The sequence below is a fragment of the Trypanosoma brucei genome, chromosome 6, assembly GCF_000002445.2.
Source record: "Trypanosoma brucei brucei TREU927 chromosome 6, complete sequence".
NCBI classification, from domain to species: domain Eukaryota; phylum Euglenozoa; class Kinetoplastea; order Trypanosomatida; family Trypanosomatidae; genus Trypanosoma; species Trypanosoma brucei.
The window spans coordinates 551266-569474 of NC_007279.1; the positions used below are offsets into that span (position 1 = coordinate 551266).

The 18209-nt window shown below is 46.7% G+C and overlaps 6 protein-coding genes and 1 pseudogene across 6 annotated transcripts, besides 7 other annotated features; all 7 read right to left on the bottom strand.

The window, feature by feature from the left end:
* Window positions 1–18209: part of a sequence feature (sequence corresponds to BAC RPCI93-28P18) that runs on past both edges of the window.
* Window positions 21–54: a microsatellite.
* Window positions 141–263: a sequence feature (A-rich).
* Window positions 415–479: a sequence feature (T-rich).
* Window positions 714–843: a sequence feature (A-rich).
* Window positions 1219–2019, bottom strand: Tb927.6.1620 (hypothetical protein, conserved; the record flags this gene model as incomplete). The annotated part of the gene is made up of 1 exon (XM_840191.1): window positions 1219–2019. The coding sequence occupies one exon, from the start codon at window positions 2017–2019 to the stop codon at window positions 1219–1221; it is 801 nt and encodes a 266-aa protein (XP_845284.1).
* Window positions 2591–3640, bottom strand: Tb927.6.1630 (hypothetical protein, conserved; the record flags this gene model as incomplete). The annotated part of the gene is made up of 1 exon (XM_840192.1): window positions 2591–3640. One exon carries the CDS (start codon window positions 3638–3640, stop codon window positions 2591–2593), a length of 1050 nt encoding a protein of 349 aa, XP_845285.1.
* Window positions 3741–3768: a microsatellite.
* Window positions 4243–4272: a microsatellite.
* On the bottom strand, window positions 5270–6160 carry Tb927.6.1640 (single strand-specific nuclease, putative; the record flags this gene model as incomplete). Its single annotated transcript, XM_840193.1, has 1 exon — window positions 5270–6160. The coding sequence occupies one exon, from the start codon at window positions 6158–6160 to the stop codon at window positions 5270–5272; it is 891 nt and encodes a 296-aa protein (XP_845286.1).
* On the bottom strand, window positions 6912–7862 carry Tb927.6.1650 (single strand-specific nuclease, putative; the record flags this gene model as incomplete). Its single annotated transcript, XM_840194.1, has 1 exon — window positions 6912–7862. One exon carries the CDS (start codon window positions 7860–7862, stop codon window positions 6912–6914), a length of 951 nt encoding a protein of 316 aa, XP_845287.1.
* Window positions 9360–11072, bottom strand: Tb927.6.1660 (hypothetical protein, conserved; the record flags this gene model as incomplete). The annotated part of the gene is made up of 1 exon (XM_840195.1): window positions 9360–11072. One exon carries the CDS (start codon window positions 11070–11072, stop codon window positions 9360–9362), a length of 1713 nt encoding a protein of 570 aa, XP_845288.1.
* Window positions 12174–15431, bottom strand: Tb927.6.1670 (annotated as a pseudogene).
* On the bottom strand, window positions 16446–18119 carry Tb927.6.1680 (zinc finger protein, putative; the record flags this gene model as incomplete). The annotated part of the gene is made up of 1 exon (XM_840196.1): window positions 16446–18119. The coding sequence occupies one exon, from the start codon at window positions 18117–18119 to the stop codon at window positions 16446–16448; it is 1674 nt and encodes a 557-aa protein (XP_845289.1).

Here is an 18209-nt window from a genome sequence, read left to right on the forward strand (position 1 = left end):
ACTTTTAGATGTTTATGTTTTATATATTTGTATATATATATATATATATATATAGTTTGCGCCTTTGTTATCGTTAATATGATTCCTGTTGGTGCCGTCACATAAATATCGACTTGATGCCGAATAGGTAAATCGAACGGAAAAGAAGAAAAAAAAAAAGAGAAAAACAACAGAAAGGAAAGAACAAAGCAGCAACGTACAGTGGGTACAGAAAAAAGAAAAAAAAACACAACAAAGCAAAGCGAAGCGGAAAAAAAAAAGAACACAGCACAGAGGGGATCAAAAGAAAAAGTTTCATTTTTTTTGACCCTCATTTTTCCTCTCTTTTCTTTTTTTTTTCGTTTTTGCTACCGCCAACACCTTTCTCCCTCTCCCAGTGAAATTCGCAACCCTCCTTCTTTTTTTAAAGCGGTATTTTTCTTTTTTCTTTTTTTTTATATATCCGTTTCATGCTTTTTCTTTATTTATTTTTTTTCCTTCACAAGCGGGTTAAACGCATAAAACACTGCCAAAACGCGTGCACGGCCGACTGCCACATCAAACATCAGTGTTGAGGGATGTTGTGGTACAAAAATCATAATGTTCCACACCCAGCTGTACGAAACAGACGAGAAAAAAAATTAAAAGGGAAACGAAACACGTAAACACTTCTGCTGATGCGAGTAAAGGCAGTGGAATAAACTAGGTAAATGTGTTCCCTATTGATGGGAAGTAAAAGAAAAGAACCAAATAAAAACAAAAAACAAAAACAAACTTCAACATTTAACATAAGAGGGGAGGGGAAAAAACTGGACAAGAATGAAAAGGAAAAAAAAAAGAAGAGAGGGAGAAAAAAAAAAGGAATATAGGAACAGCGTTTCCTATACGCACGCCCCTGGCAAAAAATGTGTGTGTATGTGGTGGTGGTGGGGGGGGGGACAAAAAACCTCCGAACCTTTTCTCAGAAGGTAAAGACCAACATTTTTTTTTTCATTTTTTTTATTTGTTGTTGGAAAGGGTATTTGAAGATATAACTAAACAATACGAGCAAAGAAACACCTTGGTACATAATTCATTTTAATTGCTTCATATTGCTCTTGCATTATATAAATTTTCCCCCCTTTAGTTTCGGCTCTCCTGAAGCCTCTCTTCACTTACTTTCCCCAATCCCTGTGTGTCACGCATTCGTTTCATTAAAAGGAAAAAAAAAAGGAAAAAGGAACATACAAAATGGAACATTCACACGTGAGACACCCCACCTCCCTCCACACTAACACTTGGACAAGCCACTGAATTATTGACTTCACCTCCATCATCACTACACGTGTGCTTTTCCTTCTGGCCGTTCACCACAGCACTTTTATTCCCAAGTGGAAATGTGTTACTATTCCTATACCTCGCCGCACCACATGCAAGACATGTCTCATCTGTACTGCGGTTAACTGATGTACAAATTGGACAGGGCCATGCTGCTGGCCCATCTGCTGAGGCGGCAGTACCCACCGTACTTTCTGTGGGACTATACACTACAATATCCTGAGGCCTGGGATCCACGAAACGAACTGATTTGTTTTCGAGAACAATCGCACGCAGAAGGTGACGGCCAGTGCGCTGTTCAACTTTACGAGCAAGTACCGCAAGTGACTGAAGTTCCGGTTCGTCAGCAAACATGCGAGAGTACTCCAACAATGTCAACCTTGCAAGATGCCGGGACCGACGCCGCTCTGATCCCTCCGCACGGCCAATCGCTAATGAAACTAAATTTTCCTGCAAAACGCAGTCTTGAGCCATGGCGCTATGGAAGGAGGAGCTGCAGGAGTTGACAAGCCCTTCTAACAACACCAAATATCCATATAAATGCGCTCCAGAAGTTCTACCAAGGCCGTCACCGATAACAGATGCAACTAAGTGTGGATGTGCCTCCGCCAACTCCATACATTCCGTCGGCGGTACGGCGGGGGCTTTGCTTGCTTCGGAGCAAACTTTTGAAACATGTAAACGGAGCTTGATGTCATGAAACGTCCGCCGGAAGAATTCCATCACTTTTCCTTCCCCCCCTTAAAAACTGTTCTTCCTCCTCTTTTCAATCCCTTTACCTGCTGACACACACACACACACACGCCAGTGTGTCAAAGTGTTAAGCCACAGCAGCAAAGCACGACTTAAAGTCTGAGATGGGCTGACGCCTCCCTTTCCCTCAATGAAGTAGCCTCACCACCTAAGAAAATGTGAGCTAATGTGGAAGAGTAAATACATGTCGGCGAAAAAAAAAAATGCAGAAAAATAGAGTCGGCCACCGTCGAGGTTCGCGCGTGTGAGTCGGCGGTAAAGAAAGAAAAACAAAAACAGGGTGATAACTAACAAATTAAAGGCATTAGGCTCCGTGAGCCATCGCACAAACACACAACTTCATAGTAGAGCAGCGTACGCCTTTCCAACCACCGCTCGTTGGTGCCACTCAAACCAACTCAAAGTCACTGAAGGCAACTTATCATCCCCCCTTTCCCTCCCCCCCGAAAAAAAGTTGTGCCCTGTTTAAGGGACTTTCCTTCGCCAAGTGTGTGGACGCACCAAAATAAAAAAAGAGAAAAAAAAACAGGCGTAACTTTCCTCAACCCCGCTTAAACTCGTAGGTTGGAAGTGTTTCCGCGTACGGACCTGCATGGGGGCTGTACAATGGTTGATTCACTTCCCCGTGCATCTTCCGCAGTTCCGGGTGAAGCTGCTCCGTCAAGTGCCTCGAACATAAATCATACGTCACCAGCAGTAGTGCCGCAGGGATGGAATTTAGTATCGGGCGGCTAGCGAAAAAACCATCGTAAATTTTGGTGATTCCATGTTTCCTGCGCACCTCCACTATGTAAGAACGGAATGTGTGCGGCCGTCCGCGTGTGTGTTGATTCCGAATACGCACCTGCTGTCGTATGGAAAGAAATGGGTACTGCAGTATTTTACCTAGCAGCGCACCGCCGTGACAGTAAAGAAACAATACGGGAGTCCCGTGATACACGCCATCATACCTCACAGCGTTATACACACCCCATGTAGTGCCTAACAGCGCCACTTGACTACAGGCTGCTACAGATACGCCGCGGTAAATGCCGAGAAGCACATTTGGTTTTTCAGTCACCGCCTTCATGAAGACATCCCAAGCACCCACAAACTTCATTGGACCCTTCTCTGCCTCTGCTGTCGCGAGGAGGACCTCATACGGATGACGGAGAACCGCGTACAACAAACCAGTTAAACAGCCAGCAGTAAAACCACAAGTAGTGTTGCTTTCACATGGAATCAAATCGCGAAGCTTTGTGAATGCGGTCAACTGAAACGCGTAGCTGGCAATCGTCCATAGGTTAGATGGACCTGCAAGCCATTTTATGCCAAAAAGAGTCCTAAAGAAATGTGCACGTTTGTCTGATGCGTAAATGCGACTAGATTCACCTGGGACGTCACAGAGAAAGTAAAATGCATGCAGTTTTTCAATTGGACGCCGCAACCACGCCGTGATAGTGGAAGCAGAAAGAATAACTGCCGCATGTTGTTGGTGACTTAGTTGCGGCTCCGTATACCCACGGACCCTTATTGCAGGGTCACAAAATTTCCCTACGGGACGGAATCCAAAGGAAGCATGATAACCAGTCGTGCCAGTGGACGTTTGCATAAATTTCGTTTCACCACTTTAGGTGACGAAATTTCCCGTTTTTTTTTTCCACTCCTATGTTTGTCTGGCACTTCGCGTTCGCAAATACAAGAAAAAGAGGGGTGGTGGCGGTGGTGGTGGTGGTAGTGAAAGAAAACGGAAGACAAATGGCCACAAGCACGACGTGTACGAGCTAAAAAACACGTACAAATAATGATAATAATAATGATCCAGTTGTACAAATGCAACTGGGTTCCCCGGTACTGCCACCAACATCGTCGTCGCGTCAGACCCCAGTTCTCTTACGTCGGTAACGTACAACAAAAAAAAAACAGTAGTTAAGCAGCAAAACACCACTTTCGTTCCTTTTTCTTCCACCGCTAGTGGGAGCGCCCCCTGCGGTGTAATTTCATATCTGTGATGGTGGGGAAACATTTTCCACGAAGGCAAGAATAATGTAAATTAAAACCCGCCCTGCAAGTAGCAGATTATACTCGTGGCAAATAATACAGCATTTGCACCGTGCTGGTTATCTGTGACTCTTTGAGACAAACGCACAGATCAGCTGAATCATGACGTAACTTAAATGCATTTGTCCCGAGTGTTCATACAGATGCACATGCATATATATATATATATATATATATATATATGTGTGTGTGTGTGTGTACGCGTTGCTATCACCATTACTTTTCAGACAGCAAAGAAGAAAAGAGACCGCAACATATTACAGTTCTATCGGTGGACCACCAATCTGAAAAAAAAAGGTGCAGTGAACATATTTGTGCACTATCAGCAACAGCACCTCCTCATTGGAACCGTAAAGATATGGTTAACTATCACCTCAACGATACGCTGAAGACAGCAGATTTTTAGCCTAGAAGTATGAAAGGGTCATATATCCTACAGTTATTTCACCCTTATGATTGTTGCACTCGCTAGCGGGAGGCTACACAAAAAGACAACAGAAGAAATGTAATACAGAAGCCACAGAAATGCGCATAAAGGGTAGCGTAACCGATAGATATTGAAAAAACAGCAACTGAAAGCTAAGGAAGCGTGTCCGTGTCTGTGTGATGGGTGAAAATGCCTCACATAATATAACGGTTAAAGAGCGTCGCACTGCCAGTTGATGTGGTGCTTGTACATTTAAACCCGCGTCCTCTATTTATTCTGCATTACTTGCAGAGTATCATTATCCACCACCAACTCACAGTCCCGCGCATTATTGCGCAGCGGGGGGGGGAGAGGGGAGTAGCGCGGCGAGGGATCACACCAGCAGAACTTAGGCCTAACAGCGCAGAGTGTTATTAAAAGAACACACGAAACAAGACCATAAGCACTGGAAGGTTTTTAAAAAAAATATCGATAAGAACAGTTAATCTTAGGGGAAAAAATAACGAATAATTTGATGTATGGTTCATATACGTTACACACATTAAGTCCATCCATATCTAACAAGGGTAACAGGAACAAAGGGGAGTTTAAGTGACTACTGCCGCTAGTAGAATATTGCGTTAGAAAAATAAACCAGCGGACGTGGGCGGAGACAAACACATCACAAGTAGGGGAAATTTACCTGTCCTCTATGAGCCATCAGCCGATGCCCATGTTTAAAAAAATAAAACATTTCCCCACGGGATCGTCTAGTTATTTCCCCTTCTTTCGGAGCACGGTGTTGAGGTGTGTGGCCAAACGGTAACCTGCGAGCGTTATGCGCTTTTCAGCCATCTCCTTGCATGCACTAATATACTCCTCTGACAATTCAGTTCCATTAACAACATTAGCGTACGCCACTTTCTTTGCAAAATTAGAGCCCTCCTTCGATATTGCGGTGGCGCCAGTTTTCTTTTTCTCGCCTTCTGAAAATTTGTACGTTGCAATCAGTTTAGTGGCAAAATCTCTAACTTTAGAGTAATCCTCCGTATTAAGGGGCCGCTCCAATGACTCTGAAGGACCCCGGCAAATGGAATCCCACACGGCATGGAGCTTCATTGGGACCCCTCTGAAATCCACATGCACCAAATTGCCACCCTGATCTCCTTCCGGATAATCAGCGGAAACCTGCGAAGTCGTATGCAGAGGTTGATGAATATCACCATAGTAATGTACGAGATGGGCAAGGGCAAAGGATCGCACATATATGGGAGTATCTGTCCGTCTTAGTGCCTTCGACAAACCGTTGATAACACTTACAACATCGGACTTTTGTTTAAGAGTTACGTTCGGTTTAAAGCCATCCCTAATGTACATATTGGCCGTATAGTGCCAACCGTCCATGGCACCCATGCGGTAACGCTTCAAATCATCTGGCCAACAGGCACTTTGAACGAAATCGGGAATATTCGGGAACGGCCCGCTTTCGCTCAAGTGTTGTATATATGTCTCAACCACCCTGGCTACATCATTGTCAAGGTTACGTCGGGCTATTTCAGCAACAACCATATGGCCGAAATCCCACCACCCATCAACAGCCGCTGGAATGAAGGAAGTAATCAGAGCCAAGGTTATGCAAAGTGATGAAAGTGATGGATTCTTCATGGTGTTGAGATGTCTTCCCTTTTCGAGGTATTTCCCACTTTTCCTCTTTGTCAAGCGCTTACGGAAAACTGTATAAATTGTATCTGTAGTTTTTATTCGTGTGAACACCTACTACGGTCGGTTTGTATTCACCCTGATTGGTTTTCTACGAACAGTATCACATTGGTGAGACACAAGACAAAGAACCAAGGGTTAGGGGGCGTAAGTATTTGCGTTGACGATGAACGAATAGATAAAGGTAAAACAACCACAAAAAGGCAAGCCCCATTACAACTACAACAGGTTATATTAGCATAACTTTTATAGTGGGGGGTGATTGGAGCAAACGAATATTTATATGGAAGTTGGCTTCAATAGACAAGCGCAAAAATTGAGCCACACTCCTAACGTGACGATGGCATTTGTACATGAAATCTACGGGATCCAGCAATCTCCACAATTCGGAGAGCGTCACCAAAAGGCCCACCACGGCACTGCACATCACAGCAGAGAGGAGAAGGCAACATAGGCAGGAAACCTGAACAACGAAGCCAAGAGGACAGCAACAGGAAACCCCGAGAACGGTCACAAATACCGTATCTGGTGTGCCCCGCAGCAGATAACGTGAGATGTACCAACGGTTTCGATTCCACCATATCCTTCACAAACCAGAGAACAACAAAGCGCAAGACAGAAAAAAGCATTAAACAAACATAGCAAGTGCTTACGCAACTTTTTCTTTACAAAATATAACGCACAAATTACGACTGCCTCACTGGTCTTCAGCAAACAGATGCTCATCACCTCCTACATAGTCCGGATTCGCTTCTCGTTTTTCCCCTCGCACTCTCAGCACGGTATTGAGATGTGTGGCCAAACGGTAACCTGCGAGCGTTATGCGCTTTTCAGCCATCTCCTTGCATGCACTAATATACTCCTCTGACAATTCAGTTCCATTTACAACATTAGCGTACGCCACTTTCTTTGCTAACTCGAAACCCTCCCTTGACATGACAACTGGGTTGGTTTGTTCCTTCTCCTTTTGTGAAAATTTGTACGTTGCAATCAGTTTAGTGGCAAAACTCTTCAATCTTATGTAATCTATTATGTTGAGGGGCCGCTCCAATGACTCTGAAGGACCCCGGCAAATGGAATCCCACACGGCATGGAGCTTCATTGGGACCCCTCTGAAATCCACATGCACCAAATTGCCACCCTGATCTCCTTCCGGATAATCAGCGGAAACCTGCGAAGTCGTATGCAGAGGTTGATGAATATCACCATAGTAATGTACGAGATGGGCAAGGGCAAAGGATCGCACATATATGGGAGTATCTGTCCGTCTTAGTGCCTTCGACAAACCGTTGATAACACTTACAACATCGGACTTTTGTTTAAGAGTTACGTTCGGTTTAAAGCCATCCCTAATGTACATATTGGCCGTATAGTGCCAACCGTCCATGGCACCCATGCGGTAACGCTTCAAATCATCTGGCCAACAGGCACTTTGAACGAAATCGGGAATATTCGGGAACGGCCCGCTTTCGCTCAAGTGTTGTATATATGTCTCAACCACCCTGGCTACATCATTGTCAAGGTTACGTCGGGCTATTTCAGCGACAACCATATGGCCGAAATCCCACCATCCATCAACAGCCGCTGGAATGAAGGAAGTAATCAGAGCCAAGGTTATGCAAAGTGATGAAAGTGATGGATTCTTCATGGTGTTGAGATGTCTTCTGCTGTGATATCTCTTCTCTTATTATTTGGTCTGAAATACGTTTTTTTGTGTTGCAATAATATGTGTTTATGGATGTGTTTGCACGCTTTCGGCGGCGCAGCAGTATTTCCTCAGAACCCCGTTGACCCACAAGAGGAAGGGAATAAAGCAAGGAATAGAGAGAAAAGGGTTTGCGGCGTACATCGCACAGTGTAACAGATTAAGGCCCAGCATCATCTCTAACAAAACAAACTCCAAACAAACCCTGGGCAAAGACGGAGTGTGAACCATCATTCCGCCATGTACTCTCGGTGCTATCCCTGAGTACATGCAGCGGTACTCCCTCCATTAAAACATCAAGTGGAGTTTCAGAAAGTGTCGTACTCTTACGCACTGCATTCGTATTTCATTTTTTTTTTACCTGTTGGACAGCAAATCCTCAGAAGAGTTGTGAATCATCTACATTAGCACCGACTGCAACGCGTTATTTGAGGACAGGTTATAGTCGTTTCAACTTGTAAGCACAAGGAAAAGAACAGAAGAACAAAAGAAGAAACAACACAACGATGTTAGGAATACGAAAGGTTGTCCCCTGTCGGATATATCGCAATTCCAACCAACCCTCCCTCACAACTTCTCATGATTTGGTTACACTATGCATGGCTCCTTTCATCACCTTTTTTTCGTTTTTATCGATTTTTTTTTTAAACGCAAAAGGGACAGTAAAAAGCAACAGAAGAAAAAAGTCACTTGCGATTACATGGTATTCACTTGTTTCTTTCCATTGGACATGACGCACGTCACACGCGTTCAAGGCAGTTACTCTGTCATACACGTCTTAGTGGAGGTACGCTTGAGCTTTTTGTGTTGTCTTCGACTAATAAAATAGTGTGTCACCCATCCCCTGCTTTATTCCCTTACACTTCCCGCACCATAAAACAAAGAGTAGAAGAAAGGCAAGAACACGAGGGTAAAAGAAAAGAGAATGGATGTGGTAGACAAGACAGGGTTTGAATTGTTACGCACACACATGTGAACGCAGAAAACACACACACATATATATATGTATATATTGACGTTGCTTTCCCTCAATCGGTAACACTTTTGCACGTTAGCGCGGCCGCTCACAATAACCCAACATTATGAAGAGGGCACGACTAAAAGGAAAAGAGGGGAATGGGGACGCAACAACAATTCATATAACCCCTCGCCTCCTCATGCACTTTTCGTCGCTTGCGCCGTTGATGCAACCGGAGTTTCTCCACCAAGGCGAGGAAAGTGAAGGAAGGAAGGAAAAAAAAAAAAAGAGACGAAGGAATATGTGTGCGTGGGATAATATAACAAGAATGTATGCCTTTTCCTCCTGGCGTTGGGCGGTCGTGAATTTCTACATGTACGCCAATCCCGTCAGGAGGTGTGCGACATGGCAAAAGGAAAGTAAGAAACGAATCAACTTTTTGAACATGTGTACGGGTCGGCTACGGAGGTTCGCACAGCCTCTCACCAAATCCATTTCTCTTCAGAGAGGCACCTCTGCACGATCTCCTCACCCCGTTCGGAGAAAATATCATCAAAAAAATTTCTCACATCGCGCTCTGCGTTGCTAAGCGGTCTGTCAAGTCTCTTACCAGGGCGAAGTAGCCCCAGTTTAACACGAAACGTGTTCGTTGGGGGATCACCACCTGCCTGCCCAGTTTCTGCACCACCTTCACCTGAAACAGGAGCGGCAGAAGCTTTGGCGGTGGGCTCCAGTCCGAGAATATCAAGAAGGTTCCTGAACTCTTCCGGTTTCAGAACAACCATAAGTGGATCCGATAGTTCCACCAGTTGTGTTGGCATCTCATGTGGTCTCTCAGAGAGTGTGGAGGAATACACCTGATACCACGCGTCAAGGGCCATTGCAGTTAATTCATTCTTGACACGATCCTCCGGTTTATCTTCCAGTGAGGCGCCCGCATGTTTCTGTGCCATGGCATCAAGCTCCTGCTGAGCGAGTGTCGGGGACGGGAGGCCGGAGTTTATTTCCAGGTTCCTCAAAGCATCCTCCAGTAGTGTGTCTGCGAAGTAGGTCATTGCGGGCCTGAGGGGATGTCTCAACGGAACCTTAAGGTTGTTTCCTGTCTTGGGTAATTTCTTTGGTGAAAGCCCAAGGCGCTTGGCCTCGCGCACGTGCGAGGCGTTACATTGATGGCCAAGATCATTGTCACGCGAAAGCTCGTACAGCTCTGTATCCATAATGAGCAGATGCCTCTGCCGATCCTGCCGTTTCTTTATCCGATCTTTTGTAGAGGAACCATTGTTCAGCATCTCCACGCGCATGGTGAGTGTGACTGGAATGCGGACGGTACGTGGATTTAAGCTATCACCAGACACACGCAGGGAGCTGCACCAGAGTAACCACGGTCGGTTATCATCATCTATACGGAAATGCAATACCATTCGGGTGATCAACTTGCGGTCAGTAAAATACACATGGTCAACCACCTCCCGACAAAGGAGGTCTAAACGACCCTTTGTTTCGTCGGCAACAAGGGATAGTTCACTCAGGTGATTATCGCCGTCAAAAGTTGCAGCGCGCATATGAACGGGCACGCGATGATCGTCTAGTCTGTACTTGTTTGTTCGTTTGTACACTACCGCCATGAGTGGTGACCAAGATACCTGTAGCTGCGCGTTGCGCCGCATCGTCGTCTCGCCCTTTGGAGGCACAAACTTCTGCAGGATGCCGTCGGGCTTTCGTGATTTATTAAAGAGAAATTCACGGAGCGTCTCGGCAGTGAAGATTTCCGAGTAAGAGATCAGTTCTCCATTTGGTGTGAGGGATTCTGGGTCGTCCACAGGGCAAGTGGTGAGGAATTGTGCCACAATCTCATACCCTGCTGTGGGCCGGCTGAAATGTTGGTAGATGGATTGGGCGTCCAGCATCTTTCCCGGATGTTTGTTAATCTCACGCGCTTCGGCGTCGTATGTGTACCATGCTCGCGGGAAATTGTGTTCGTACACCACCGTGTCGGGTAAGCGCACATTCTTCAGGCGGCTCTCACTGCCTTTATTCTTCTTCCACAAATGAAGGTAAAGTTGTGGCCTCAGCCCGTCGCCCTCGAGTGGATGGTGCTTCGCCCAGTCTTTGCTGTACAACACCTTCACACCAGAAGGCGAGACGTACCCACGGCGATACGTTGGCACATCGGCAAACATGCGATTGCTCGACATCCCGCTTTCGTTAGCCTACTAACTTTCCCTTGTCTTTCACTTTTCTACTTACAAACACAATTGCTGTTTGTTTGTTTGTCCTAACACTTGTCTTTTCTTCTTTTTCGTTTGTCTTCTACTAGTCACTTTTGCGTCTTTTCTCTCTTTTCTTTGGTTTTGTTCGCCTACTTCTTGGTTCCTGGTGCGCGTTTGTATAGCGTTGCACCCACCCGAGAGGCTCTAAAGTAATTATGCAAATAATCTACTTGTTGGTATAAGTAATGTAATAAGTATTAGTGCACTCTTTACCTTTATTTCTCCGCGCTTTCCCTCTCTAATGTGAACTTTTAACCCTGCTCTCTTTATCTATCTTTTCCCCTCACGCACTCGCTCCCCGACGGACGAGTTGTGTTTGTTGTTAAATTTCTTTATTTGCTGGGGAAGCTAACCAAAAAAAAAAAATGCCACAAGAGTGTAAATTTACGAACGAAAACAACCGGCCGAACGACCAGTTTGGCCGGAGGAGATAAAGAGAAAAGGACAAAAAAGGGAAGAGAATACAAAAAAAACAGTAGTAGTGTTCAGTGAAGGGAAGTTCTCCTTTCAGCCGTTCCTGTAGCCTACTGGAAACGGGGATAGTCTACGAAAAGACACACATGCACAAACAGTGGAAGTGGGAGCAGAGATGTTGCAAAGAGCGGCTGAAACAACAGAACACTTCAAAGCACTCACACGTGCGTACAATATATATATATATATATTGTACGCACAGATTTGTATACATTCTCTCACCACCTTCCTTTCTCAGCACCCGCAACTCCATGAACTCCACGTGCCGCACTCACTTGCACGTGCCCCCCCCCCACTAATCTTCACGTGCATACGCGCACACAAACACAAAGGACGCGCAATGTCACCATACAACGCTCAAGGCTAAGGGATACAAACATTTTTTTTTTGAAAAAAGGAAGGCCAAGAAGAGTCCACACAACGACAAACCCCCCTCGACACATTGACCCAACACAAGAATCAGCTTTCAACAAAATACCCCCTCTTTTTTTTTCTTGCTCTCGGCTATTTATTCACCTTGTCTTATTTTGTTCCCGACGCTGCTACAATTTCCTTTAGCAACCTCGCGCCACCGGCACAGTAACAGAAGCAGCAGTGTTCCCACTCCCCCCATCCCGTGATACGTCAAGGAACGGTGGTGGCGTTGGGGTGTGGACGGGTTCAAGAAGTGGTGAACTAAAAGAGTCCCGCCCTTCAGGAACGTACCAGCTGGTTTCCACACCGGTTGCCAGTAACTTATCCAACACCGTGTCAAACTTTCCCTCTTCCTTCAATTGCTGATATTTGCGATAGAGGCGAAGAGACGTTCGGGCATCCTCTACAGAGTCGTGTTCACCTTCTTGCACACGCTCACCCAGTACATGATAGGCCAGGAAACGCAACGACAAATATCTGCCCCCAGGTCTGTGAAAGAGCGTGAGCGTATCAATCATCTGATTCGGAGGAACCGCAATATTACAAACACGGAAGTCCTGATGTAGACCATGACCAACAAATGTCACTGAACGGTCCACCAAAGCCCGCAGTTTAAGATAAGTTGCCTTGAGGCTTGTAAGACACTTGGATGACTCCAGTGGGTCAAGATCGCCTGGGTGGATGCCACTGTACTGAGTTCACGTAGTCCAAAATTGCTTCCGGAGTGTGAACGTAGTCATCCACAATCGTTCGTTCGTCGCCTGGAGCACTGCTCAGTACGCAGCTCAGTCGTGCGAGTGCCATGTGTCGCTGTTGTGCCAAGTTACCGGGTGAATCCGTAACACATTGACGCTTGTTCCAATCAAGTACCACATACTCCGCATCAAGAGCAACAAGGTCCTCTGGCTTGATGTCGAGATGGGATCTCAGTGGCGACTTGAAACGCTGTATCGAAGGATTACGTTGCAGGGGCCTTGCCAGAACATCATTTATTAGTAGTGGACCCAACGTCTCAAACATATTTGGTGGTCGCTCACCATCCTCTGCGCTGTACAGTGGTGTGGACAATTTGTCAAGGGCATAAAACGAAACAACCGCACGGTGCGAACGTAGGGCAGGCATGGATACCTCCAACTTTTGTTCATCATCTGACTTTGTTACGAGATAGTCGTTGACAAGGCTGAAACGATCATCCTCAACGCGCTGGTGGCTAACGAAGTTCCCCGGGTCATCTGCGTCATTGGAAAGGTGGATGATATTGCTGCAAAGTAAATAATTGGAGTCATCTTTTGCATCACGCGAGATGCGGAGACACCTGGGTGGTTTTAGTGTTCCTCCCTCAGGGTTCAGTCGCAGTACGATGATGGGTGGAAGGCGCTTTATTTGTACGTTACTGTTGTGCCCCTCCAGTTGCTTCAATAAGTGCTGCAGTCCCTCATTGACCTTGATAGCAGACGCCGGAACATCCCAATAGAACCGAGGTTCCACATGAACTTTACCACCAGATGAAAACTCCGTACCAAAAAGACTAGCTATCGACTTGTCAAAATCTCCACAAGGTTGCTTATGGTTCATAAATGGATACTCCTTCTCGTCCTGCAGACCACGATGTAATGCTTCGAGCAACACCAGTTGCGCCATGTGCATCCGCTTCACCGCTTCATCACGGGATTTTATTGGCTCGAAAAGTGGGGCAGCGGAAGGACACCTGTACATAGTACGGATGAGATTCCCCACTTGTACAATGGGATTAAGACCAGCTACTGAAGTCATCATCATGTTAGAAAACACGAATGCAATTTCACAGGCGATGCAATACTCCTTCGCACAAATATGATGCACGACCACCCTACGGACAGGGAATTCCTTCGGGTGACACAGGTACAGAGACTGAAGCAATGTTGTAATCCAGCACTCAGGAAAACTATTATCGAGCCCAACAACAACCTTCGGAATCCTATTGTACTTTTCCCACTCGAATCGCTGATGTGACCCATAACACACGAGGTTAGCGGCATCTTGCGGCACGTAGTTGTCGGCAACCCCTCCGCGAAAGGTGCTCTGCCGCCGCTTCTTCTCCTTGTTCAGTTCCAATAGCAAGTGCTGCACCGCTGCAGGATCGTTCCCCAACATTAAATTATACGGATATGGATTCGGAAGGAGTGGTGCGAGTTTGTCTCTTGGGTCAGGGAGATATGAATCAGAGCGCCGGAGGCCCCATCGATTGGGCTCATAAGTCCACGACTCCCCGTTGACACAACACGTCGAAGGAGCCACTTGTAAGATCATGTAGTTTTCCGGTGGCCAGTTGGAGGCGAGTTCCTCAACAGGTACAGACTCGTCGAAGAACGCAAACGTGTCACCTTCCTTATCTTCCCAGCGCGCTGTAAAGACGGGGTTAACAGGGCGCTTCGGTTGTACGAATCGAGACATGACGTAGTCCTCACGTGTTGCTGGATGGCCAAGAGCCATGAAGTGACCCTTATCGTTCCCTATTGCAGCGCACATTGCGTTGGGCGATACGCTCACCGAGGTGCAGGCGTCGTCAAACAATCCACTTGAGCTGTAGACGGGTGTTGTTTGATCCATCTGGACAATGTGAAACCCGCGTGAAGTCAACACGAAAGCACGGTCGGGCAACACACCAAAAGGGTCACGATAACGACGAACTTGCGAAATACTGTCTGACGGTATACCATTAATGGTGTTGAGCGGTTCAGCCATCTTCCGTACATCATACACACGAACGCTACTCGTCATATTCCGCTCCACCACGGCAGCAATGACCGTTTCGTCGTCTGCGTCCATGGCGAGCACACGGTTGCGAGACGACGGTATGGAAGCAACCACCTGAAGTTCGTTTGCATCTCGTACCACGATGCCGCCTGACGTGGCGCCTGTAATAACCCACTTGCTTGTCTGTCTCAACGACACCACCTTGCCTTCCATGAGGGGAACGGTTACGTGATTACACGCGGTTCCGTCGCTGATGGACATTCGCGTTAGTCCAACATCACCAACGATACTCACCACACCTGTATCGCCGTTTGCCTGAAAAAGTTCAATATGGTCCTGTGACTGTGGTGGAAGAGGGCAATACATGCACTGCGCACCGCCTCGTTTGTAACCCCGAATAACATCATGGTCTGCCACCATTCCTACCGTCTCATTGCCCATCCTTAGGAAAAAGATCCCAAAGATAGGCCTTGTGGATGCGGCAAATGAGGAATACACCGCCCACGAAAGAGTATCCGTTTGACTCTGCGTGGTGAAACTCATCAAGCGACCAAAACTGTCCCCGACCCATAAAAGTTCCACATCGGGGTCGAACTCAATCGCATTGACAATACCAACAAATGCTTGAACGCTACCTCGAACCTTCCACGGAACGCTCATTTATACGCTGCCAATACCCAGTGCAGCACCAGAGGCCGCAGTGATTGGGAGCGAAGCGAAAAAGAAAAAAAACAACGGTGGCGGGAAGAGGGAAATCCCCCGCCGCACGCGTCCGCCACGTGTCTCAGCTGACCGCTTCCCAACAACAACAAAAAATATATAGATTTTTTTACCTGCTACCCTTTCAACCGCCACGCGGGCTGCCCAAAGCAAAAGAAGATACAAGATCAAAATGAAGAAAATAGTAATATCTCTGAAGTTTCGGGTTGGTTCAATCCTTTTCCTTTGTTCCCTACTACTTATCCTCACCGACAGGTGATGTCGGCAACCCCTACCGCGCGTTTCTTCAAACCCCTATTTCCTCCAATTTACGGTCACTACTGGTGGAAAATAGACAAGGAAGGAAGAAAAAAAAAACAGCGATTGCCACCCCGTAGAAGGTAACGCAAGCAAACAATAAGGTCATATCCAACAGAGATAACTCATAACCACTTTTGTGTTTATTATTATATTTTGTTTGGGATGGAGGTAAAAAAAAAATGGGAAAAGAACTGCACCGACCGCAACAGCCACAGTACGTCCCTTTCCCTTGTCCAACAACAACAACAGCACCATAAATCGAACAGAGGCCTTTAACATGTGATTGTCCTTCGGCATATAATTGTGTAATTAATCCAGGAGGAAGCCACAATGGTGAAGAGGTTGTAAATATCCCGGTCACTAGAGCGCAACAGCTGTCGCAGGTGTTGATTGCGTTTGTTCATCCCACCACCGCACCCTTCCCCTTTAATGCACCTCCTCCACACGTAAATAACGGCTCGTTAAACAGTGTGTAATATGATGGAAATATAAATATTCCACATTACCGTACACTTTGTAACCGTGATGACCACCGCTATCTCAGGAGAGGAAAAAATAAAAACAACAACAACCGTAAATATATATATATATATGACCTGCATCCATTATTCAACGAACAAAACGGCAGTTGCGTTTCCTCCCCAAAGAGTACGTTTACGACGTCACCTCACTTACCTCCGTAGTTTTCTTTCTTTTTTTGACCTTACGAGGGCCTTGTGGTGATGCCGTTGCCTCCACCTCAGAAGGCACTGCTGCACTCGTTGAGGCCGCGACATGAGATGCCGAAGTCGGGGCTTCAAATGGTTGGGCGGGAGCGCGGGGGTCCTTTTTGTGGTGCTTTACCGCATGACGGTGCAGGTCCTCGTGACTAAGAAAAAAGCGCTCACATGTCGAGCACTTTACATGCGTCAGTAGTCCAATATCCGATAGTCGGATTGTCTTGTGTTGAAGACTCAGGTGCTCTTCGAGCGAATAAATATCGGCGAAGACACGCTTACATGCAGGACATGGATGAGTTTGTGAAGATAAGCCGTGCTTATTTTGCATGTGCCCGTGCAGCCCCTTTGCTGAAGAGAAACCCTTTTCGCAATCGTGGCACCACCAACAATTATTTGCCGTCACCCGCCCAACCACATTTTGTGCTTCTCCTTGTTCCGCATGCTTGCTATTAAAGTGTCCATCCAATGCAGCAGCGGAAGCGAAAGCCTTCTGGCAAACCGTGCAAACGAATGATGAGACCGTCTTCTGCTCGCGGATGAGGCGTTCAACATGAAATGCGGCGTCTTCGTTGGGGTGTTTAAAGCGAATGTGCGAAAACAAAGCAGACGGCATTTTGTAAACTTTCGATGATGACACGCATAAATCACAAATCACGTGCACACGCTGGTCTCCACCCGTAGTTGCTTCCTTTGCGGAAAATTGCGCCACATCAGCGATGGCGGCGGAGTCAACACCTGCGGGCCCCTCTGCAGTCCCATCGGGGTGTCGTGTTTCAAGGTGCTGCAAAAGATCAATTTCACTGTTGAACGTGCGGTTACACAACTCACACGGAAACTCTGTGTCGCTGAACTGCGCTGTTGCTTTCAGTGGTCTATCAACACCCCGAGGAAGGGAGATGCCGAGAATTCGGGGGACTGCATTAATCGGTTCACTCTTCTCAGCCACAGCTACGACACCATTCAGGCGCCGCGTCGGTTGCGGTCCCCCATCCCCATTGCTTTTTTCCACAACTACTCCACGTGGCGGCAAGGGGACGTGCGGCTCCACCTCCTCTAAATCAATATCGGTATGCACGTCGGCAACATGTTTAAGAAATTTATCTCGCGTTGCGTACACATCACTGCGGCGATCACACCAATTACACATGTAACCTGTCGGCAACACAGTTGGCAAAAAATCCAGGACGCGGCGCCCAGATGACGTTAGTTCGGATTTCTTCAGAGGAACGCCAATTACCCGCTCGTACAAGGCAAGTCGTTCTGTGCACATTTTGCGGCAATGCGTTTGGTCAAGCTCACGGTGGGCCGTTATAAGGTGTGTGAGCATATCGCACATATGAACGACGCGGCTACAGGCTGGACAAGAGGCGTATGCTATGTCCTCATGTGTATGAGAACGCGGCGCTGCAAGTTGCACAGATGGGATGCGCAGTGGATGATGGCAACGCCGCACGGGTTGCAATAACTGATGGAGCTGCGGCGCCATTGAAGCCACCAACCAGCGCCGCATCTGCTCTGCTGGCACTATAAACCTAACAAAGTTTTTTATGAAGTTTTTTTTTGTTGTATGAGTCCCGTCACATGCAGATATGAGCGCGTGTGTACACATGACATGTGGGATGAACAGTTAGGAAGCCCATTATTTTTTTTTATTTTCAAAAAGGAGGTGAGTAGCGGGGTAGACTTAAACACTCAAGAG